The sequence below is a fragment of the Armigeres subalbatus genome, chromosome 3 (genome assembly GCF_024139115.2).
Source record: "Armigeres subalbatus isolate Guangzhou_Male chromosome 3, GZ_Asu_2, whole genome shotgun sequence".
In the NCBI taxonomy this organism is placed as follows: Eukaryota; Metazoa; Arthropoda; class Insecta; order Diptera; family Culicidae; genus Armigeres; species Armigeres subalbatus.
The window spans coordinates 39228156-39247495 of record NC_085141.1 but is presented as its reverse complement, the minus strand read 5'-3'; the positions used below and the strand labels follow the sequence as shown (position 1 = coordinate 39247495).

The 19340-nt window shown below is 38.5% G+C and overlaps 1 protein-coding gene across 1 annotated transcript in view; it reads left to right on the top strand.

Annotated features, from left to right (window-relative positions):
- The window catches only part of LOC134220495 (protein phosphatase 1 regulatory subunit 3A), an 84470-nt gene extending 71654 nt beyond the window's left edge, over nucleotides 1–12816 (top strand). Inside the window, exon 5 of the mRNA XM_062699560.1 lies at nucleotides 10041–12816. Coding sequence (XP_062555544.1) covers nucleotides 10041–10437 — 397 coding nt within the window. The 3' untranslated portion in view covers nucleotides 10438–12816. The remainder of the gene's footprint in view (nucleotides 1–10040) is intronic.
- The last annotated feature ends 6524 nt before the right edge of the window (nucleotides 12817–19340 follow it).

Sequence of the window (19340 nt, the reverse complement as noted above, 5' to 3'; positions counted from 1 at the left end):
AGGCGAAGAAAGTTTCAAAATAGTGCATGGGAAGGTTGGAAAAACTGAAAATTTCCACATTTTGAAGAAACATCTAACATTTTGGCGAGGCAAAACGCCCTAGTGGCAATAAGCTACAAAGTACTTGCGTCTCCACGGACTATCCATACTAGAATGCTGATTCGCCGACGCGTGGTACTTTGTTCCCTAGGAGCCGCCAGCTAAAAGGCGTTTTGCCTCATGAGTTTTCCGGCAATGGAATGGCATCAACTAGCTATCTTGTTTAACTTATGCATAATGTAAAAATACCCATGAATAGCGTTACAAATAAGACAATAGAGCAGTGTTTGCTTAGCTAGGGCATATTGCCTCCCCTTCCCCTATTGACGAGATATAAATATATTAAATATTTGACGAAGGGGAAGGGGGGCAATATGCCCTACATAAGCAAAGACTGTTCCAAAGTGTTAGCTGTAACGATTTTCATAGGTATTTTTACCTCATGCAACAGATAAAACGTCGTCTTAGAATTTTGAAAAATCTCAATCATATTGATAATATTTACATTTAAAAAAAGTGGTGACATTTTGTTGCCAGAAAACTCATGAGGCAAAACGCCTTGCAACTGGCAACTCTCAAAGAGCAACGCACCACGCGTCGGCAAATCACAATTTCGGGTCTTGAACGTGCGTGGAGACGCGTAGTGCATTGTAGGTTAGTCCCACTAGGGCGTTTTGCCTTGCCGAAATGTTAGATGTTTCATCAAAATATGGAAGATTTCGGTTTTCCCTACACATCGATTATTTTACCTTTTGGGGCCTTTTTACCTACATAATTTTAGGTCTAGTTTTGTTCATACATCCCAAACACGGTAAATATGAGCGAATACCCAAAAAGCGTTTTGCATCAGAGGGAAAGGGGGTGCCTTGGGGCCTCTTCTCCTACATCATCTTGAAGTTTTCCTATCAGCTTTAAATGATATCTGCTCGGGCGATACCCTCTTATATGACCATACAACAGGTCAAGTGTGCCAAGACCTTTTTTTAAAAGCGATTGAACTTGCTGGCAAGCAAGGAGTTTTGACGTCATCAACATATCAACAATTAGCTTGTTCGTTGCCTTCTATGTCACAATGTCCAGGAACTCAATGCAGGTTCAATTTGTTACTACAGCCCGAGGCTCGGAGTGACTGAACACATTCCCAAACGAGCTTAAACGTGCAAGTTGCTGATTTCAAAATATGGCTACTGTAAACATTTGAATGCCTGTAATTTCGGCAAGCATAAATTAGAGCATTTTAGAATAGCCTGAACTTTAGCTTGGAAAACAAATGGACAATTGCCCATGGAAATCGAAATATTCATCCCTAAGCCAGTCACGCCATATCCAACTTCATTGTTCAGCTTTGAACCATCGGTGTAAAATACAATCGATTCAGAGCCAATATTTGATCGACCATTTACTCAAGATTAATTACATCGAAACATCGTTAAAAAGTTGTAAACCAGCAAACTAAACTTCGAAATTTCACTACAGCAGAAAATGCAACAACTAAGATCTCTGCAATGTTTCCTTTGAATCTCGATAATAGTTTTGTTGAGATTTCGGTAAACTTTACCGATACATCGCTACTTGTACTCGAGTCTCAATGAAAAGTAATGTTTGCCGAATTTTGACAACAAAGTAAGTGTAAGTGTACCGGTTTTGGCCACTTTAGTGCTTAATTTGGCCAATCCTGAAAAGTACATATTATTTTTCAAACATAATCGTTCAGTTAGTAGCAGCGTAGAAGCTTAAGGAATGTATCTCCTTTTGGAACTAATAAAACCCTCGTAAATTGCTTTTCTTTGGAGTGATTAGCGGAAGTGGCCAGATTAGGATCCATGTCCAAAACCGGTGAAGTTACCCTAACCTAGTTTTGGATAAAATAGATGGAATATGGTGTGTATGGGTGTGTCAGGGTGTGATCCGAACAGAATTGGATACGCAGCCCCATCGACAAGCTTTCTTTCCGATCATTCGCCATTGGGGACAATGACTGTTTTGTACAACATTTCTCTCTGGACTCAATCCCTGATCTTAACTGATTTGAGCTATGTGCAAAGATTAGTCTCCCAAATACCAAATTTTATGAATAAAACGAGTTTGGACCTAATAAGAAATATTTATCGAAGGGCTTAAATAACGGCACCTTAAAATAAAGTGACATGCAAAAAAGTTGATGGACGCACACGCAGGGGCTCATCCCGAACAAAATTGAAAGACCATGCTGAAATTGACCAGTTGAGAAATTTTTCGAATTGGAAATAATCTTGACTTCCCAGGACGTAAAAGTGTAAGCCTCATGATAAACGAATGAACAATTAGTGCCTCGGTTTAGAAATTATGTGAGGAAGTGCTTAATGATTTTTAGCCGATATAAATCATACATATTTTGCACTATTTCAGTGATTGAAACACATTAAGATTTTTCGTCGTATTCTGAAAAATGGTATCAAAAGATTATAGACTTAAGGTCCTGTTCACCTGCATGCTTTGAAATTTTGTCTGCGCATTTTCCTAAAATTAAATAAGGTCAAACATCTATACTGCAAGCTCTACTCATGTTTCGGATGACTACGGATATATGTGCAAAAAGCTTTGTCATCTTTTGTAGTGGGTGACTCCAAAGTTGTGACCGGGAGATAAGTAAAATGATTAAGTAATCGTATTTCAAAGGGGTGTGAACGAAGTACAATGCTACTACTCCGATAAGATAACATGTTTTCTTTTTCATTAGATTAGATTAGGAATAAGATTATTTATTATAAAAAATGTGTTAGCAGGTGCACACAAAATATCTGTGCCTGAGGTGTTTGCAGATTGTTTAAGAATGTACCAGAAAGCAGATGATTCTGGAAAACGGTGGTAAACTTAAATCTTGATCTCTAAATATTTATAGAGAAAATATATCACAATTTGGCTGAGTTTTTATAAATGATATTTAATTTATTTGACAATTACTTCTGATACTACGTGTAGAGTAATGAATTGTCGAAGGAGTGTCTCCCTCCAGTAACCGCTGTGAACAAAGGAGTGTATGATTTACACTATTCATCAGTGCATTTTTGAGGCAGACTGACAACTAAAATGTACTGACGAATAGAACTGAACTACTTGAAGCCATCAACCTTTTCTACTGTGCTTCAATGATAAGAGCGAGCGTATGAAAAAAGGGTATATTCGTATAATAAGTTCATGTTAAAAAAAGGACTGGAAAACATGCTATTATAAGCAGAGAATATTGCCACAAACGGGCAATGATCTTCTGCCATGCATGTATAATAGTGAACTGTTTTACATCAACACTTTCTGCAGTTTTAAATTTGGTGCCGAGAGTTCAAGAGAAACTTCTTTTCGGCATTCCTCCAAATATGACGTGTTTGAGGTAGATGTTATAAATCTAAACCTTAAATTTTGAAAATGAAGAGCATAACTGTTATGTTAGCTAACAGTAAGGTGTGACGAAGTACAATTTTCTACATTTGAATGGAACTTCAAGATAAAACGTTACATATCTAGGGGGAATGATGGCTTTGGCAGGTTTTGTTCCATTATTGGCAGGGGTGGTTTTTTATGACTAGGTTCGAATTTGGCCTAAACATTATTTGCATATCAAAGAATATTGTGGCCAAATTTCATAAAATTTGGTTGACAAAAACCCCCTGCCAATAATAGAACAAAACCTGCCAAAGCCGTCTTTCCCCCTATTATATACCATGCGCCTCCACGTCCGCACGCATCCATACACTACCCGGGTAGAAGAAAAAAGCAGCAGAATAACAATTAGGGGAAAAGACAGCTTTGGCAGGTTTTGTTCTATTATTGTCAGCAGTGTTGGTAAAATCACTCATAAATCTCAATCAACGAGCCCTCCCGTGCGAACAAAATCGTCCGTGATTTTAAAGGAATGCATCCACGCTTGAATTTTTCATGCTAAAATGCATCGTTTCACTCATTTGCCAAAAAATAATTTCAGTTCAAAAACACATTCAAAATTAATTTGAGGGCAGTTTATTGCTTAATCATGGAAGAGTAACTATTATTTTAAGCGACGTACACAAATTCACTGTTTTTAGCGAAGAAGAACAAAAGAAAACCTACGATTCAACTCATCCATGAGTTTGTAGGTGCTGAGTTGGGTGCGTTTCAACTCACGCTTGATTTGAATCATCCATGAGTTTTGAGACCAAATTTTATGAAATTTGGCCACAATATTCTTTGGTATGCAAAGAATGTTTAGGCCAAATTTGAGCATAATCAGTCATCAAAAAAAACCCTAACAATAATAGAACAAAACCTGCCAAAGCCGTCATTCCCCTATTACCAATAATCTATGAATAACTGAATAGCAAAATTTGATATGAATGACTCATTTTGACATTATAATAACAAATCAATAGCAAAATATTTGCAAAAAAGAAAATATCAAAATCATATGCTGAAAAATAATTCGGAACGCAGAAGAAGAGGCAAATATGTGTTTTGAACTTCAGTACCGATGCATGGTCAAAATCAGTTTCATCCCACTTATTTTTGAAACCAAAACTGATTGAGGGGCACGCGTTTGAGAGTTGGTATGAGTCCCATTTCTCGAACGGTATAAATAGCGGTACCTCAATCTAAAGAGGATGCACATTAAGTTTGAGAAATATCTGAATAAAAAACGACTACTTCATTTCTTCTCAATAGAAATGAAGCAGAAAGACATGCACTAAACCAATGACACGGGTATACTACAAAAGTTTTAATTCGCCATAATAATCATTAGGTGATAACAACACTTTCGCCTTACCAATAAGCATTTGTCTACTTTGCTCGATAGGTAGACAGTTTGACAGTTCAATAGGTAGGTTTGGCTTCACTCTTTGCGCAACTCTATAGGGTAAATCCGGGTGAGATGCCACACCTTTTTAAAAATTGACATTTCTTCGAAACAAACCGTTAAAATGGAAATCTAATTATTGTTTTTGATAGTTTAGGGGTCCAACTACATAGTATAGAAGTCATTTGCGAAAAAAAAATCGGACTGTACTATTTACGATACAAAAAAAAAGTCAAATCCGGGTGAGATGCCACACCTCAAGGGGAGATGCCGCACGTGGGAAATGTTGGAGAAATGGGATTAGAAATTTGTTTTTGCGATAAACGATATTTTTCAGCAAAGCATAATCATTTATATTTGTATTTCAACTTGAAAACAAACAAATTTATCGCGTGAACTATTTCTCATTTCTACTGTGTAACAATACAAAGTCGAGTATATTAGTCATAAATAGGCTTTTATTTTATAGTTTTTCTTCTACAATCAATTACACAAATCGTCAAAAATTGCACATATTTCCTTTTTCTATATTCACGACTTTTTTCAACTAACATTTTAAACATTTCAAAATGGCCTTATATTCTTCGAAGCAATGTTTTTTCATTCCTGGTTTTCTGCAGTATAGTATCTGCTCTTTTATTTCATATCATGTACCCATATTATTATCAATCAAAAACGAAGGATTGGGGCGCAAATTGATCTCTTTCTCATTATTGTGATGTTTTCAATAGTGAGCGCACATGATAATAATAAATAACGACAGAGTTTGAATCGAAATCGTTCCTTGTGCAAATATCTTTAATTTTAGAACATGTTATTAAGAAAGGAACAAATATCTTAGGACGTCTGAATTTTCTAGGCAGAATTCTCCTCCTAATCCCTTGCAATATCTTTGTCTTGAAATTTGAATTTGAAATTCACCACATGTTTTTCTACTCCCATTTCCAAAAGCCCAAATCGTACAATGCTGAAATTCAAGTCGATTGTGCAACATGAGTAAGCAAACCATCTACCATACTTTTCCCCTTAGTGAGCATTATGGTCGCGGCATCTATACCGATTGTAAGTGATAGACGCCGCATCACTATAATTTTTACTAAAACGTAAACATTCTAAAAACATAACCTACAAGCGTTTTAGAGGATTCAAATAATGAAATAAACATGTGGGTTCATTTTTTTTTTTCGCGAAAAATCTTTATTAAAAATAGCGTAAGAAATTATTTGACCTCCGCGGCATAAATAAAAGTGTGTAACAGTCATATTATTTTTTTGGCTGATAAGAATGAGCAGTTACTACTTACGTTTTTGTTTTTGCTACAAAAGACACAATTTCACATACATTTGCGCCAATAAATCAAGTCTGTTCTAGCAGATCTCTGAAGTGTGGCATCTGCATCTCACCCGGATTTACCCTATATAATAGACTCTGCATGGGGCAAGTGGGACATATCTGAACAACATTTTCAGTAGACCCACTTTAACTGTTTTTAGATTGTTGTCTAGTGCAAACTAACTTCAACGCTCATATGTTCACTTGTCATAAGACGAGTTAATACAATCCCATTGAATTCCACCACTTACATGTATCTTGACAGATACGTATTTCGACCTCAAATGTAAGGCCGTCTTCAGTGTCTCGTACTTGACTCGACTTATAAGTCGAGTGTTTTGAAGGGGTGTTTTCTAAGGCTGTTCCGATTCCTTTAACTTTTAGTTAAAATTTAATAGGTGCCAAATTCATTTTGTTCCAAATAACTATCAATCTGTCAAAACTCGATGGGAAAATAACCATCGTACTGTCAAATTTTAACTAAAAGTTAAGCAAATCGGTGAAATAATTCACAGCCTAAGTATACGATAACAATTTTGCTGAGCTAGCATTTTTTAGGCCCCATTTTCCCCGGGGGTAGTAGAAAATGCTTTGCGCCATTATTGTAATATGGTTTTTACATGATCCAGATTTTAACTTCCATGCTATTTGTATGAAACGAAAAATGGAAGAAAAAACTTTGAAGTTCATTTTCTCAGAACTAAGATTTTGTCTGCCCCACTGTCTCACCCCACTATTATGGATCAATTAGTGTTGAAACCAATCTTCAAAATTCACTAAAAAAATGTAGGAGATTGAAACTTTGTGAGTAAAAACGGATCTAACATTGCTTATCTATCAAGTTTTGATTGGCACAGTTTTTCATGAATAAAATTTCATTAAAATATAGCCAAAAGTAGTAGTTCCACCGCAGCTTGAATAGGTTTGATGGCTTGAAAATATTTCACCTACTGTCAAAAAATCATCCTCACTGTGTGGTTGAATTTGGATATCACCCACAAGTTATTTTCCGAATTCAGAACGGACATATTTTTGTAGCAAATCTTTTTTTTTCACAGGTGGTCGCCAGAAGAAAACTGCTACGGCACGTACCTTTTTCACAATTTCATATATTTCAGGAAAATTGACAGCAAAATTTGAAATACCGAAAATCCCGGTATTTTCCGTCTTTAAAACCGGTATTTCCGGTACTTAAAATTGGGCGATAATACCGGTATTATCGGTTTCGGTACTACCGATTAGACCACCCTAGTTACTACATATTGTGGAATCAAACAAATATCATAAGAACATTAAAAATAATATGAGCTAGGGGAACGGCTCGGCACTTCATCCCATAGTTCCTATTTCCATCCCATCAAAAACAAAGCACACTTGTTAACAAATAGAAGCGACGAGGTTGGTGCTGTTTTTCTTTGTTTTGCGATGAAATATATATTGACAGTGAGATGGAAAACGGAACAGATCCCCTGCTTGGAAAAAAGCTGGTACATTTCGAATTTTTTGGATCTGGTCAGCCAAATCTTTGATGGTAATGGCCAAAACAGATTCGCTTACGGGAAATCCTGCTCTAGCCATGTAGATGATCCATTTCATCAAGCGAACTTCTTCATTTGCTCACATGACTGTTGATGGCCCAGGGTTGATATTCTTAGGGGGTAACTTAAGATGACGTTGCAGCGTTGTAAAAGGAACCTGGTTAAGCTTTGCCGCTTTACGGATTTTTCCGATTTTTCGAGCATCGAATGCTGCTTTTTCTAAAGTGTCGGAATTGTATTGCATCCGTTTTTTATGTTTCCTGCTTCGGAGATGGCTTTTCAGTCTTGACAAAATCTTGGGATAATAAACCTGTAAGAATTGAGTTCCTGAGGAAGGTCCCAAACGGACCGAAACGTTGGACAAGATTAAATAACAGTTTTTTGATTTTGTCAAGACTGAAAAGCCATCTCCGAAGCATTAAACTACAGTTGAAATTAATAGTTTAATGTTTCCTGAAAGTTAAAGAAGATACGTTATGATGAAAGGTTTGAAAAGCATGATATACGTAAGAAATGTTATAAAATACGTGTTTTTTTGTACCAAAAATATGTCCGGTGTTATATTATTGATATCAAGCTAGAAATTCAATGTCAAACACAAAAGTGATCCATAATTGTGGGTGATTCATAATTGTGGGAGGAGTGCACCTTCCTTTTCTTTTGACCCCCTCATTTTAGTACGTGTTGCTGTGTTGTAGTTTGACGGCAATGATAAGAAAACGCAATATTGGAATCAATCATAGTTTGATAATGGCAGCATTTCTACAGCTATTAATTGCAAGTTTCTCTATGCCTGTCAATTGCACCAATATGTATCTTGTGTGGCAAGTACAATGGATGCACTACGCCCAGGGATCGTAGAATGTTTCCTACTCGAACTCGCTATATCTGTTGAAAAATCACTATAATAAAGTATTCAAAAAGTTCCCACCCGAAAACATCCTAGGACAGACCGAGAATCGGCTCGTCATCTCCGGATTAACAATCCTTTTTGCTCACAAGGCTAACTGGAGATCTTGTTTTCCGCAAAATTGGTAACGAAAAAATGTCTACCAATGTCAATGAAGATTTATGTTTGTTGGACTGCGATTAATTACGATAAATCAAAGACAAAAAACCGAAGTTCATATTCAGCGCAAATAGATGCTTCATTTTAGTGACTGTATTAGAAAGTGACGACACTGTCAGAATTGGATCATGATTGTTTGTCTGTTGTTCACATTAGTACAAAGTCGCGTTGCATACATGCAGGACACCTGTCAAACTCGTCACATTACGATACACTTCTTATAAGGCTATACACAACTTTTAATAAAAAATGGCCGTTTGATAATTTCCATTACCGTTGCGCTATGTGAGGGTCAGTATTGTATTTGCACCAAAATATAATTTCAGAATCCGTATTCAAATTACGATATTTTGTATTATTGCAAGATCTCGCAATAACAATCATATTCTGATGTGGCCAGTGCAGTGTGCAGCACTCGGGGCTGTGGAGGCGCGTGGTACTTAGTAGCTTACTGATGCCAGGACGCTTGTTATTTAACAAAAAACAAAATGTAGAAAATTTCAATACTTGTTTCTTCAGATGAAGTTCGCCTCTGAAGAATACCGAAAAAGAATTTCCCTGCATGGGTAAGAGTAATGTTATTCGGCCTCTGTCAATGCCAGACTGGAAGAATCGAATAAGATTCCATTAATTGATAACTGATCGAATATGTAGGTTTTTTTCGTATCTTATATCAATTATTTGTGATTTGTTATTCCAAGCTCCAATACGAACATGTATGGGCTTGAGTTATTTCTAGTAAATGAAGCATAAAACAACTCTGTAGTGAATAATTATTATATAGAATTCCTACTGAAATTATCCTCGTAGTAAAATTGATATCTATTTTCTTGGAAATGAAAGACAAATATATATGGAATCTATTGGATTTATTCTATTTCTCTATATGATTGATGATTTTGACCATTTGGTCTTCTGCATATAATGAATTATCATGCTGTTTTGACTAGGGTTTTAGACAGATTGTATACCAATTTGTGGGTTTTTATATTACTCAACAATTTCGGATTACTCTTGTACGCGCCAAGTAGGATACCGGACCTTAACATTAAACACCCTAAACATTTGATTGAAAATAAAAGCCATTTTGATTCAATAGATCGCATACTATCTGGGATTAGTTCATTGATTGCGTAGCGAATGCTTCATTTTAAAATGGGATCTGGAATCTTTTTTTTCAAACACCAACTTTAACCTAAATCCACTCATAACGAATTTCTTCTCTTCTTTCTCTCCTTCATCTTCCCCTAACCTATAGTTCGGACATCGGAAAAGAAACGGAAGAGGTTGATGGCCGCTGCCCGGAGTCGACCTTCATCGCCGCATCACAGTTGACCCGCACCTCTGCTCCATCGCTTCACTGCACCTCCAACCAGCAGCCGCAGCCAACTGTGGATGCTCCTTCAAAAACTCCGCCTTCGCTGACTCGATCGGAGCCGATCAAAATCGTCACACCAGCATCCTCGCCGCTGGCGGTTCGGCGCACCTCGTGTGCCGACCAGTTCGCTAGCCGCCAGAAGCAGTTCAACAGCAACCGGGCCAGCTATCCGAGGGCCAGCGGTCAGCAGCATCTCATTCGCGACCGGCAGGAAGATCTGATGGCCAATCTGCTGAACCTTAGGGACCTCTTGCTGAATCAGAACGTGCCGGTGTGAGGACGTGACTTTTTGCTACAGACACAGGCCCATGGCACGTGAGCTTGATTTTTTTTTGAATTGTGAAAAATCATCGTTTTGTCTCGTACTATCTACTATCAGAATGGGGAGAGCTTTCCGTTTTTTTATCTTTGTAAGTTGATATTTTTGTGTGTAGAGATATTTGTTGAAATATTTATATTCGTGTAAAAAACTGACTGACATATGCCCTTTATGAAAGCAGTGTGCAATAGGGTAATCTGGAAGTAAAAAGAAACTTATGGATAGAGGCGGTAGACGGCGGTTAAACGATTGCTACCTGTTCGCCAATCAAAAGCGTCGCTGCTTATGCTGGGATGGGATAACCATGGTCACGCCAAAACGAGCCTTCAGCTACAAATAATTGTACTATTTATTTATTATTGAATTGACACATTTACATTTTTAGCGGTAGCCGATTTTCGTTTTGTTATTTACACATTTTACTGTCGTAGCCATGGTTACCAAGATACCGGCTAACGTGACTGAAAAAATATATCCTTCGAATGAAAAAGATGAGACAGCCATAACAATGGGAAAAGGAAAGAAACTAGTTTTATTTGATCAAATAACAACCATAATTCAAATCAATTTATAAAATGCTATTGGAAGAAGAAGGGAGAACAAATAGACACGATGAAGAGAAATGAGAAATGGAAACCAAAAGACTGATTGTGTCCACAAATTACATTAATTTGCATGTGAGAGAGCGAGAGCGTAGAGAAAGAAAGAGTTTTAGGAACAGAGCAAATAATGGAAAAACTACAATGAAAGAGGTTAGCAGTTTCAGGATTTTACCAAAAACAGCACAAGTCTCCCATTATGTTTTAACTCAACCTACATCCAGCTTGTTAAATGTCGAAATAAGGGGATAATAAACTGTATCAATGAAAAAAAAGCCATATATAATTCATAAGAGTACAAGCAACAAACTGAAGTAACAAGAAAAGGCGAAGGTTAGACAACACTCAAATGGCAATGTGAAAGACTAGATTTAGATACACAAACATAACTGGAAAAGTGAACGGAAAGAATGTCGAAGGGTGCGATCCCAAAACACTTCAAAATAAGCATGGGATCACATAGCCATGAACAACAAAGCTTATACGGACAGGCTTGCAGTCCGCCATTTTGAGATATTATTAAGAACAAACATCAAGGATGGACAACTCACTAATGATTAATTAAATTCACTCGCTGATAATCAATTCTACAGAAGTTGCCTCTAAAGAACTTTCGGCAATATTTTTTAACTTTACACGTTTTTAGTAAACACGAGTCTTCTAGAGATCAACAGGTTTAATCTTTTTTATATACGCTCCCATGTTTCATTCAGTGAAACATTTCTCTGGAAGCCCACTGTTTCACAAAATTTAAATTACGAAACAGGATTTCTTTGAAAGTAAGTAACCACAACAAGAAGAGTTATTGTCCCTTTTTTTAGATAGTTTTTCGTAAATACTTTCTTGTTTCATTCTGTAAATATGACTTATTTTCAAACAAACCTCCATTTCGTTATGCAGCCGAATTGTATAATACATCAGTGAATGTAATTAAATGTAAGTGACTGTTTCCTTCCTCGTAACATCGAACTCATAAGTAAATAAAGAAGCAGAGCTGTGCTTCCACCTACTCGACCAATACCCTCAAATTTTCATTTGTAAATACTTCCCTAAATTTTCTATGTAGGCTACTCTTTATGTAGCTAGGCACGATGGGTTCCTCTTGCCCATCGAATATAGCTCAAATATATTTACATTACATGTATATTTACTCTGAAATTGTTGAATTATATTCTCCGATTACATGTGAGATGAATCTGACCGTTGTTGCTTACTATTTAGAGACCATGCACCACATTTATACTCAATTTTCCTAGTAGCGTAACATTCATAGTATGCGCGCTGCTGTTGTACATATTTGACACTTTCCATTCAAAATGATTATAATTTTACTTTCTACAAATAGAAACGCTTAAATTTAACACTTTTATACATCGTTTATAAGACATTGAGATGACTAATATTGATCTGCCGGAACAAACGCGCCTCAAACAATGGAAATTAAATAAACAATGAACAAACAACAATGATTGCAATGTTTTAGTATGTGTTTTTGTGTAACAGTAGACGATATGCATGAAGTCAAACATAGATTTTTAGTCATCTTTTACTACTACTCTAGTAAGCCACAAAATAAGACCAGATCAGAAAAAGAGGATTTGATATGATAATAGTCTTAATGCTTAAATAATATTATATAAGTTGTATCTATTACTTATTGTCTGGCCATGTAAATAGGCTCAGCTTTCGCGTGAAAGCAAGCGCTCAGTGAAGTAAACATTTTTTTTTAAATAAATAACATTCGTTTTTACTCGTCATGTGTGATATCACTATCAAATATTACAATGAAACTTTTTATTTTATGGATACCTATCTGAAGTTTATTACGATATCTACGAATTTGGTTTCTGAACAGGTCGGACAACTCGTACAAATTACGCGCAAAATTAGCCTTCCACTAGTTGCTCTACCTACCGCATTTGATTTTATTCTTTCACGCTGTATCCTTCGAAAGCGGTTTACTACACTCCTCTCGACAACCCCTAAGGCCTAAACAATGCCTAATATGCTGTGCTTGAGCACATTACCGTTGTAAATCTTCATGTATTGAAGCTGTAACCCAAATTATGCCACCAGACGGCTTGCTAACTCGGGGTTATTACGCCAAGTGGTCAAAAACAACAATAACTGTGCACAATCTCTTATATAAACCATCAAAAGTCTCGAGCGAAATATTTAGGCAAATTTTCCTAATCTTAGCTCTGGTGGTGAATGATTTTTCAGTCCTCTCACTATAAATCGTTTGTGAAAGTCGCAAGGTATGCAATTAGGGGAATTGTCACTCACTGGACATATTTTTATCTCATCGCTAAACAAAGAAATACAGCACCAATCCAGTCTGCTTCTTTTTGCTAACATGCGTGCTCTCTGCTGAAAAAATCACAAAAATGAGAAACAAATCAATTTCCTTTTCATTGCTTTGTTTTTGATTGCTCTACATTCCAAATGGAACTTGGCTTGCTTTTCAGCTTAGTTTTTTATTAGCGTTTCCTCAGTTATTAATTGAAAGCTTTCTATGCATGAGTAGTTTGTTTAATCTTGTCGCGATACTAAAAGTCCATTCACAAATTACATAACGCTTTAGGAGGTATGAGGTTATCTGTCTGAGCGTTACAGCCTATACACATTTTAAAACCCTTCCATACAAAAAATGTTACGGGGTGGGTGGGGGTTAAAAATGGCAAATTTTGACGATATGTAATTTGTGAATTAAAATTGTAAATTTATATGAATGCTAAAATTTTGTGATTGTATTTCGTTATTCAAAGTGGGCGTTACACAAAGTGTCGACACTGTCAGAATTGGAACAAGATTCATCTGTAATTCCTGTTGATTCAATAGTATAAGATTGCTAATGTCGTTCCAGTTCGCGTGACTAATATGTAGGTTACTTCGACCTGGCAGCTGAAGTACCGATTAGACTGGCCCAGATTACTATGGGGAGAAAAATGTTGTCGAATTCCAAGGGGCACCCCCCCGAATTGTGTCTTTGGGTGAGAAAATCAATCTCTGAAAATTTCAGCTCAATCGCTTGTTGCATAAGCTGGCGCATTTGATTTGAAGTTTGTATGGGGATTTCAGCCAAAATGTATAGGAAAATACACCTCCGTCACTCATTCGATCTGAAAATTGTTTCTGATTGCTCGATTGACCTCAGAATTGCAAAAACGGCAGTTGGTATGCTACAGAACAATTTCACAGAACATTGCATGATGATTAAATGAACTTTCATATAATTTTCGGCTGATTTATTAGGAGCAGATTTGTGTATTTTTGGTTTTTTTGATCGAATCGCATCAGCCGAAACCTATATAAAAGTTCATTTAATCATCATACAATGTTCTGTGAAGTTGTTCTGTAGCATACCAACTGCCGTTTTTGCAACTCTGAGGTCAATCGAGCAATCAGCACCAATTTCCAGATCGAATGAGTGACGGAGGTGTATTTTCCTATACATTTTGGCTGAAATCCCCATACAAACTTCAAATCAAATGCGCCAGCTTATGCAACAAGCGATTGAGCTGAAATTTTCAGAGATTGATTTTCTCACCCAAAGACACAATCCTGGGGGATGCCCCGTGGAATTAGACAACTTTTTGTTTCCTGGGCCAGTCTAGTACCGATACTACAAGTCGGAATCAACATTTCAAAAGGGCGTAACTGCTTTTGTAAACAAGAGCTTCTCACGCCGCTGGTGGGTTAATTTGAGCCCACCGGCGCTATCCAATACCACTGAAGGAAGCATCGAATCCTCTTCTTTTATTTAATGGTGCTGGATTGCGTGGGTGAGCACAAATTAGCCCACCAGAGACGTGAGAAGCTCTTGTTTACAAAAGCAGTTACGCCCTTTTGAAATGTTGATGCCGAAGTGTCAAAACGATGTTGGTGATGGAACCAAACATGCACTACACTGCCCATGATCGCATATTTGTAACATTTGCATTTTGGTTGATTTTGTAAATCGTTTGCTAATCCTCCCCACAAACTCAATTATTTCCATCTTGCCACAGATAAACGAGAAGCCTTTTTTATTGTTGTGGGATTACATGCAGTAAATTAAGCTTTCTGAAATTTTTACAGGCTTTTTACAAAATGAACAAAAATGCGAGTGTTACAAATATGCGATCATGGGCAGTACAACATGATGCATAAATTATGGCCAGTTGAAGCTTGTTGAAGCATAATTTGGCAAAATAATTTAAATGACTACAGCGCCACTAGCATCATTCCACGTCGAGCATCCGTGCGAGACAGAGCATAGTCCGCGTACGGTCGATTCTTCTTCCTTTTTTTTTCCTTAAAGCCAGGTTTTTTTACCGAAACTGAAGTGCTAACGTGAAAGTGTGCTTATTTGAAGCAATCATTTTCGACGTTTTGCAAAAGTTTTCGTCGTTTTTCGCAAAAACAGACTTTTTTTGCAAAATTCATCGGCGTCCATCGTCACACAGGAGAAGTCATCGCCCAAAGCCGACATTCCCACCACCATCACCACTGATCGTGCGCCTCCACCAACACAGGCGCTGTTGTCCCGACACCCGCAGCTGTAGCCTCGATCGCGGCACGGGCGAGAGGCCGTCCGTTCGGTGTGTGCTGCTACAAGTCCCAGCCGGTGACATAGCAGTGTGAAGGCTAAGCTAAGTATATTTTTGATCTCTCCCTCTCTCTCGTTGTAACCCCTTTCTTCCCCTCTTTTGATAATTTGAACCACGTCTGTTTTTGATAATCCGTTTTCCCTGTGTGTTTGTTAATTAGTTTTGTGTTATTTTTTCCCCTGTGATAAGTGTTTAATTGTGTGTGTCTCGCTGCTGCGAGACATTTAAAGTCTGCAATGCGCGAAGGCGATGATGGCGGGGGTACATCGTATTCCTCGTCAAACAATTCCTTGTTAGCTTCTGATGCTCTGCGTCAAAATAAAATGGACACTAGCAACTCCAATGTTTCCCCACGACCCCCCGCCTCAAGGCCTACCGTCCTGACTCTAGTGGGCCGTATGTTGTTTTATTCCGACCCAAAGGCAAGCGGTTGAATATAAGTCAGATCAGCAAAGATCTGGAAAAGCGATTTTCGTCTGTCACGACCATTGACCTGGTTGTGTCCAGTAAGCTTCGCATCACGGTCAGTGATCGCAAACAGGCCAACGAGATTGCCCCCTGAGAGCTTTTCACTCTAGAATATAAGGTCTTACCGTCAGCAGTTTCTGAGATCGCGGGGGTGCTGACGGAGGGAAGTATGACATGCGACGATTTGAAACAAGGTTTCGGTTGTTTCAAGAACGTTTCTTTGCCTGCTGTTGCGATACTGGATTGCAAGCAAATGTATTCGGTGTCGCAGGTGTCGCAGGAGGGAGAGAAGCGTATTTATTCGCCGTCTGATTCTTTCTGCGTCACCTTCTCCGGGTCCGCACTGCCTGACTACGTAGCAGGGATTGAATCCTAAAGAGAAAGAGCAAGTCCCTTACTTATCAACTCTGTATACATATACTATATGTAGCATACAACGAGAAATTTTTTTCGCAAGCTGTCACGATATAGAGGACTGATTCGGGATGTTATACCCCATGATAAATTTCTTTTAGAAAGCTCCAAATGTGGGGAGCACTGGCTCTGATAATGCATTTCCACTTGTTCTACACAGCAGTGCAGTAACCAACACGAAAGGAGCGAAAACAAAGCGAAAATCACAATTTTTCTGTGGACAGTGCTTATCCGATTCTGTTTTTTCGCAATTGTACACAAGTTTGATAAATTTGTTATCATGGCTTGTTATGATTCGGAACAGTTTTTGCCTCTCTTTTATCGTTGTTCGTTATCTATTGAGAGCGATTTCTGCAAACCCTGCTACGTAGTGATTAGCAAACTTCGTCTACCTGTTCAGCTGTATGTACCGAAGGTGATGAATTGTGTTCAGGCTTGTAAAATGTCATCTGCATGTCATTTGACTAATTTGTTCATAACTTTCTTTAGAAGCCAAATTTATTCTATAATTTTAGATGTACTCATAACGCTTGAGTAGGGCTATGTTTTTGTCCACGGGTACATTGCTCTAAATATAACATCTGAGGCTGGAGAGTGAAAACTCTCCAAAATGTCACGTGTCATTTGACATAATGTCATTTGAATGACATTTTGCCTCCCACGCCCCATATTAAATATTTACAGCAATGTCTTGTTAGACAAAGTTGAAGGCACATTTAAGCGCTATAAGTTCGTCATACATCATGAATTGATAGCTACCTTCTAGAAAAAGTTCTGGGAAAATTATACAAACGAATGCAAATGACATTTTACAACACTGATTGTGTTAATTGCAAGCAGCTGGGCCACACCGCTCAGTACTGCTGCAATAAACCTCGCTGTGCATCGTGCGGAGAGAAGCATGTGGATGACGCGTGCAAGACGTCACCGAAATGTGTCTATTGCAACGAAGGCCCTCCACATGCTCTTGAAGCTTGCCCGACGTACATACAGCGCCGAATCCACCAGAAGCGTTCTCTTCAGCAGCGTTCTCGACGTAGCTACGCCGAAATGCTAAGGAAGGCCGCTTCATCAGTTGTTGGAAATGGGGCCTTTGTTTTCAAAGGCTCAACGAGGAAACGAGTAAAACAAAGCCAGCGTCCCTCGAAAAAGCCTAGAAAACAGCCTCAAAGAGAGCCCCATTCCAACAAAGCGAAATCAAACGCAGGTGGAACTCAAAAACGTTCAACTTTTGTGGATGAACGAGAATTTCCACCGCTTCCGGGGACATCTAAAATCCCAGATGCCCCAATTTTTGCGATTTCTCAGCCAGAAAGAGAGCATAGAGAGCGAGCACAACAACCTCCGAGTACTCCAATGTTCACACTTTCTGGCATCGTGGAGTTCATCCTCAACTTATTCGATGCTTCCGACCCCGTGAAGAACATGGTCAAAACTGTTCTTCTTATTCTGACTCCTCTCCTTAAGCAGCTGGCTTCAAAAATGCCCCTCCTCGAGTCATTCGTATCCTTCGATGACTAATTTCGTCGATAAGGCTCATATGATTTCAATTCTACAATGGAGCTGTCGAAGTATTCTTCCAAAATTAGATATTTTTAAATTTTTAGTTAACAAATCACAATGCGATGTTTTTACTATATCATGGCTAACACCAGATGGAAACCTTCATTTTCCAGAAATTAACTATCATTCGCCGCGATCGGGCAAATCCATATGGAGGGGTGCTTTTTGGGATCAAAAAACAGCACTCCTTCTATAGGGTCGATTTTGCTCCGATGTCAGGCACCGAAGCTAACGCATGTCAGGTGACTATTCGAGGAAAAAATCTCAGTATCGCCTCGATATATCTTCCTCCAAACACCGCGATATCTCGTAGAGATCTCTCACACATCTGCTCGGTTATGCCCGAGCCACGGTTGCTTTTGGGAGATTTTAACTCCCACGGAACAGGCTGGGGGAACTGTACGACGACAACCGTTCATCAATGATATACGACCTCTGCAATGACTTTAATATGTCAATTTTGAATACAGGAGAAGTTACACGAGTGGCTCCTCCTTTCCATTTGTTCAAGCTCATTATCGTTGGACTCTTGGAAAGTGGTCCAAGATCCACATGGCAGCGATCGAAGTTTTAATTTCCAATAAACATAATCAATCCGCTTCTATCGACCTCTCATATTACCGCACAAAGCACATGGATTGGGGGAAATATGGGGAACCCATCAATGATGTGCATACAGTCGATAGAAACACTTACACCGCGGGAAGAGTACCAGTTTCTATCTCAGTTGGTTATTGACAGCGCTCTCCATGCACAACGCCGGCCGGTGCCAGGAGCTTCGGTTCGAAGGAAACCACAGAGTTCGTGGTGGGACACCGCGTGCACACAGCTCTATCGTGAGAAATCCAACACGTTTAAGGAATTTCGGAAACACGGATCGATCGTTCTTCACAAACGGTACATCGCGCTCGAGATCCAGTTCAAGAAGCTGGTCAAAGTGATGAAACGTGGATATTGGTGCACTTTTAATGAAGGTTTATCGCGCGAGACCTCAATGAAAACTCTGTGGACCGGCGGGAGAACAATGCGCAACGCGTCGTCCGTAAACGAAGATCGTGAAAGCTCGTCGCGGTGGATACTCGATTTTGCAAAGAAAGTTTGTCCGGATTCGGTGCCGGTGAAGCAAGTGTCACGTGAAGCTTTTGCGGACAGGGATGATATAGATCGGCCCTTTTCGATGATTGAATTCTCGCTTGCTCTCCTTTCATGTAACAATTCTGCTCCA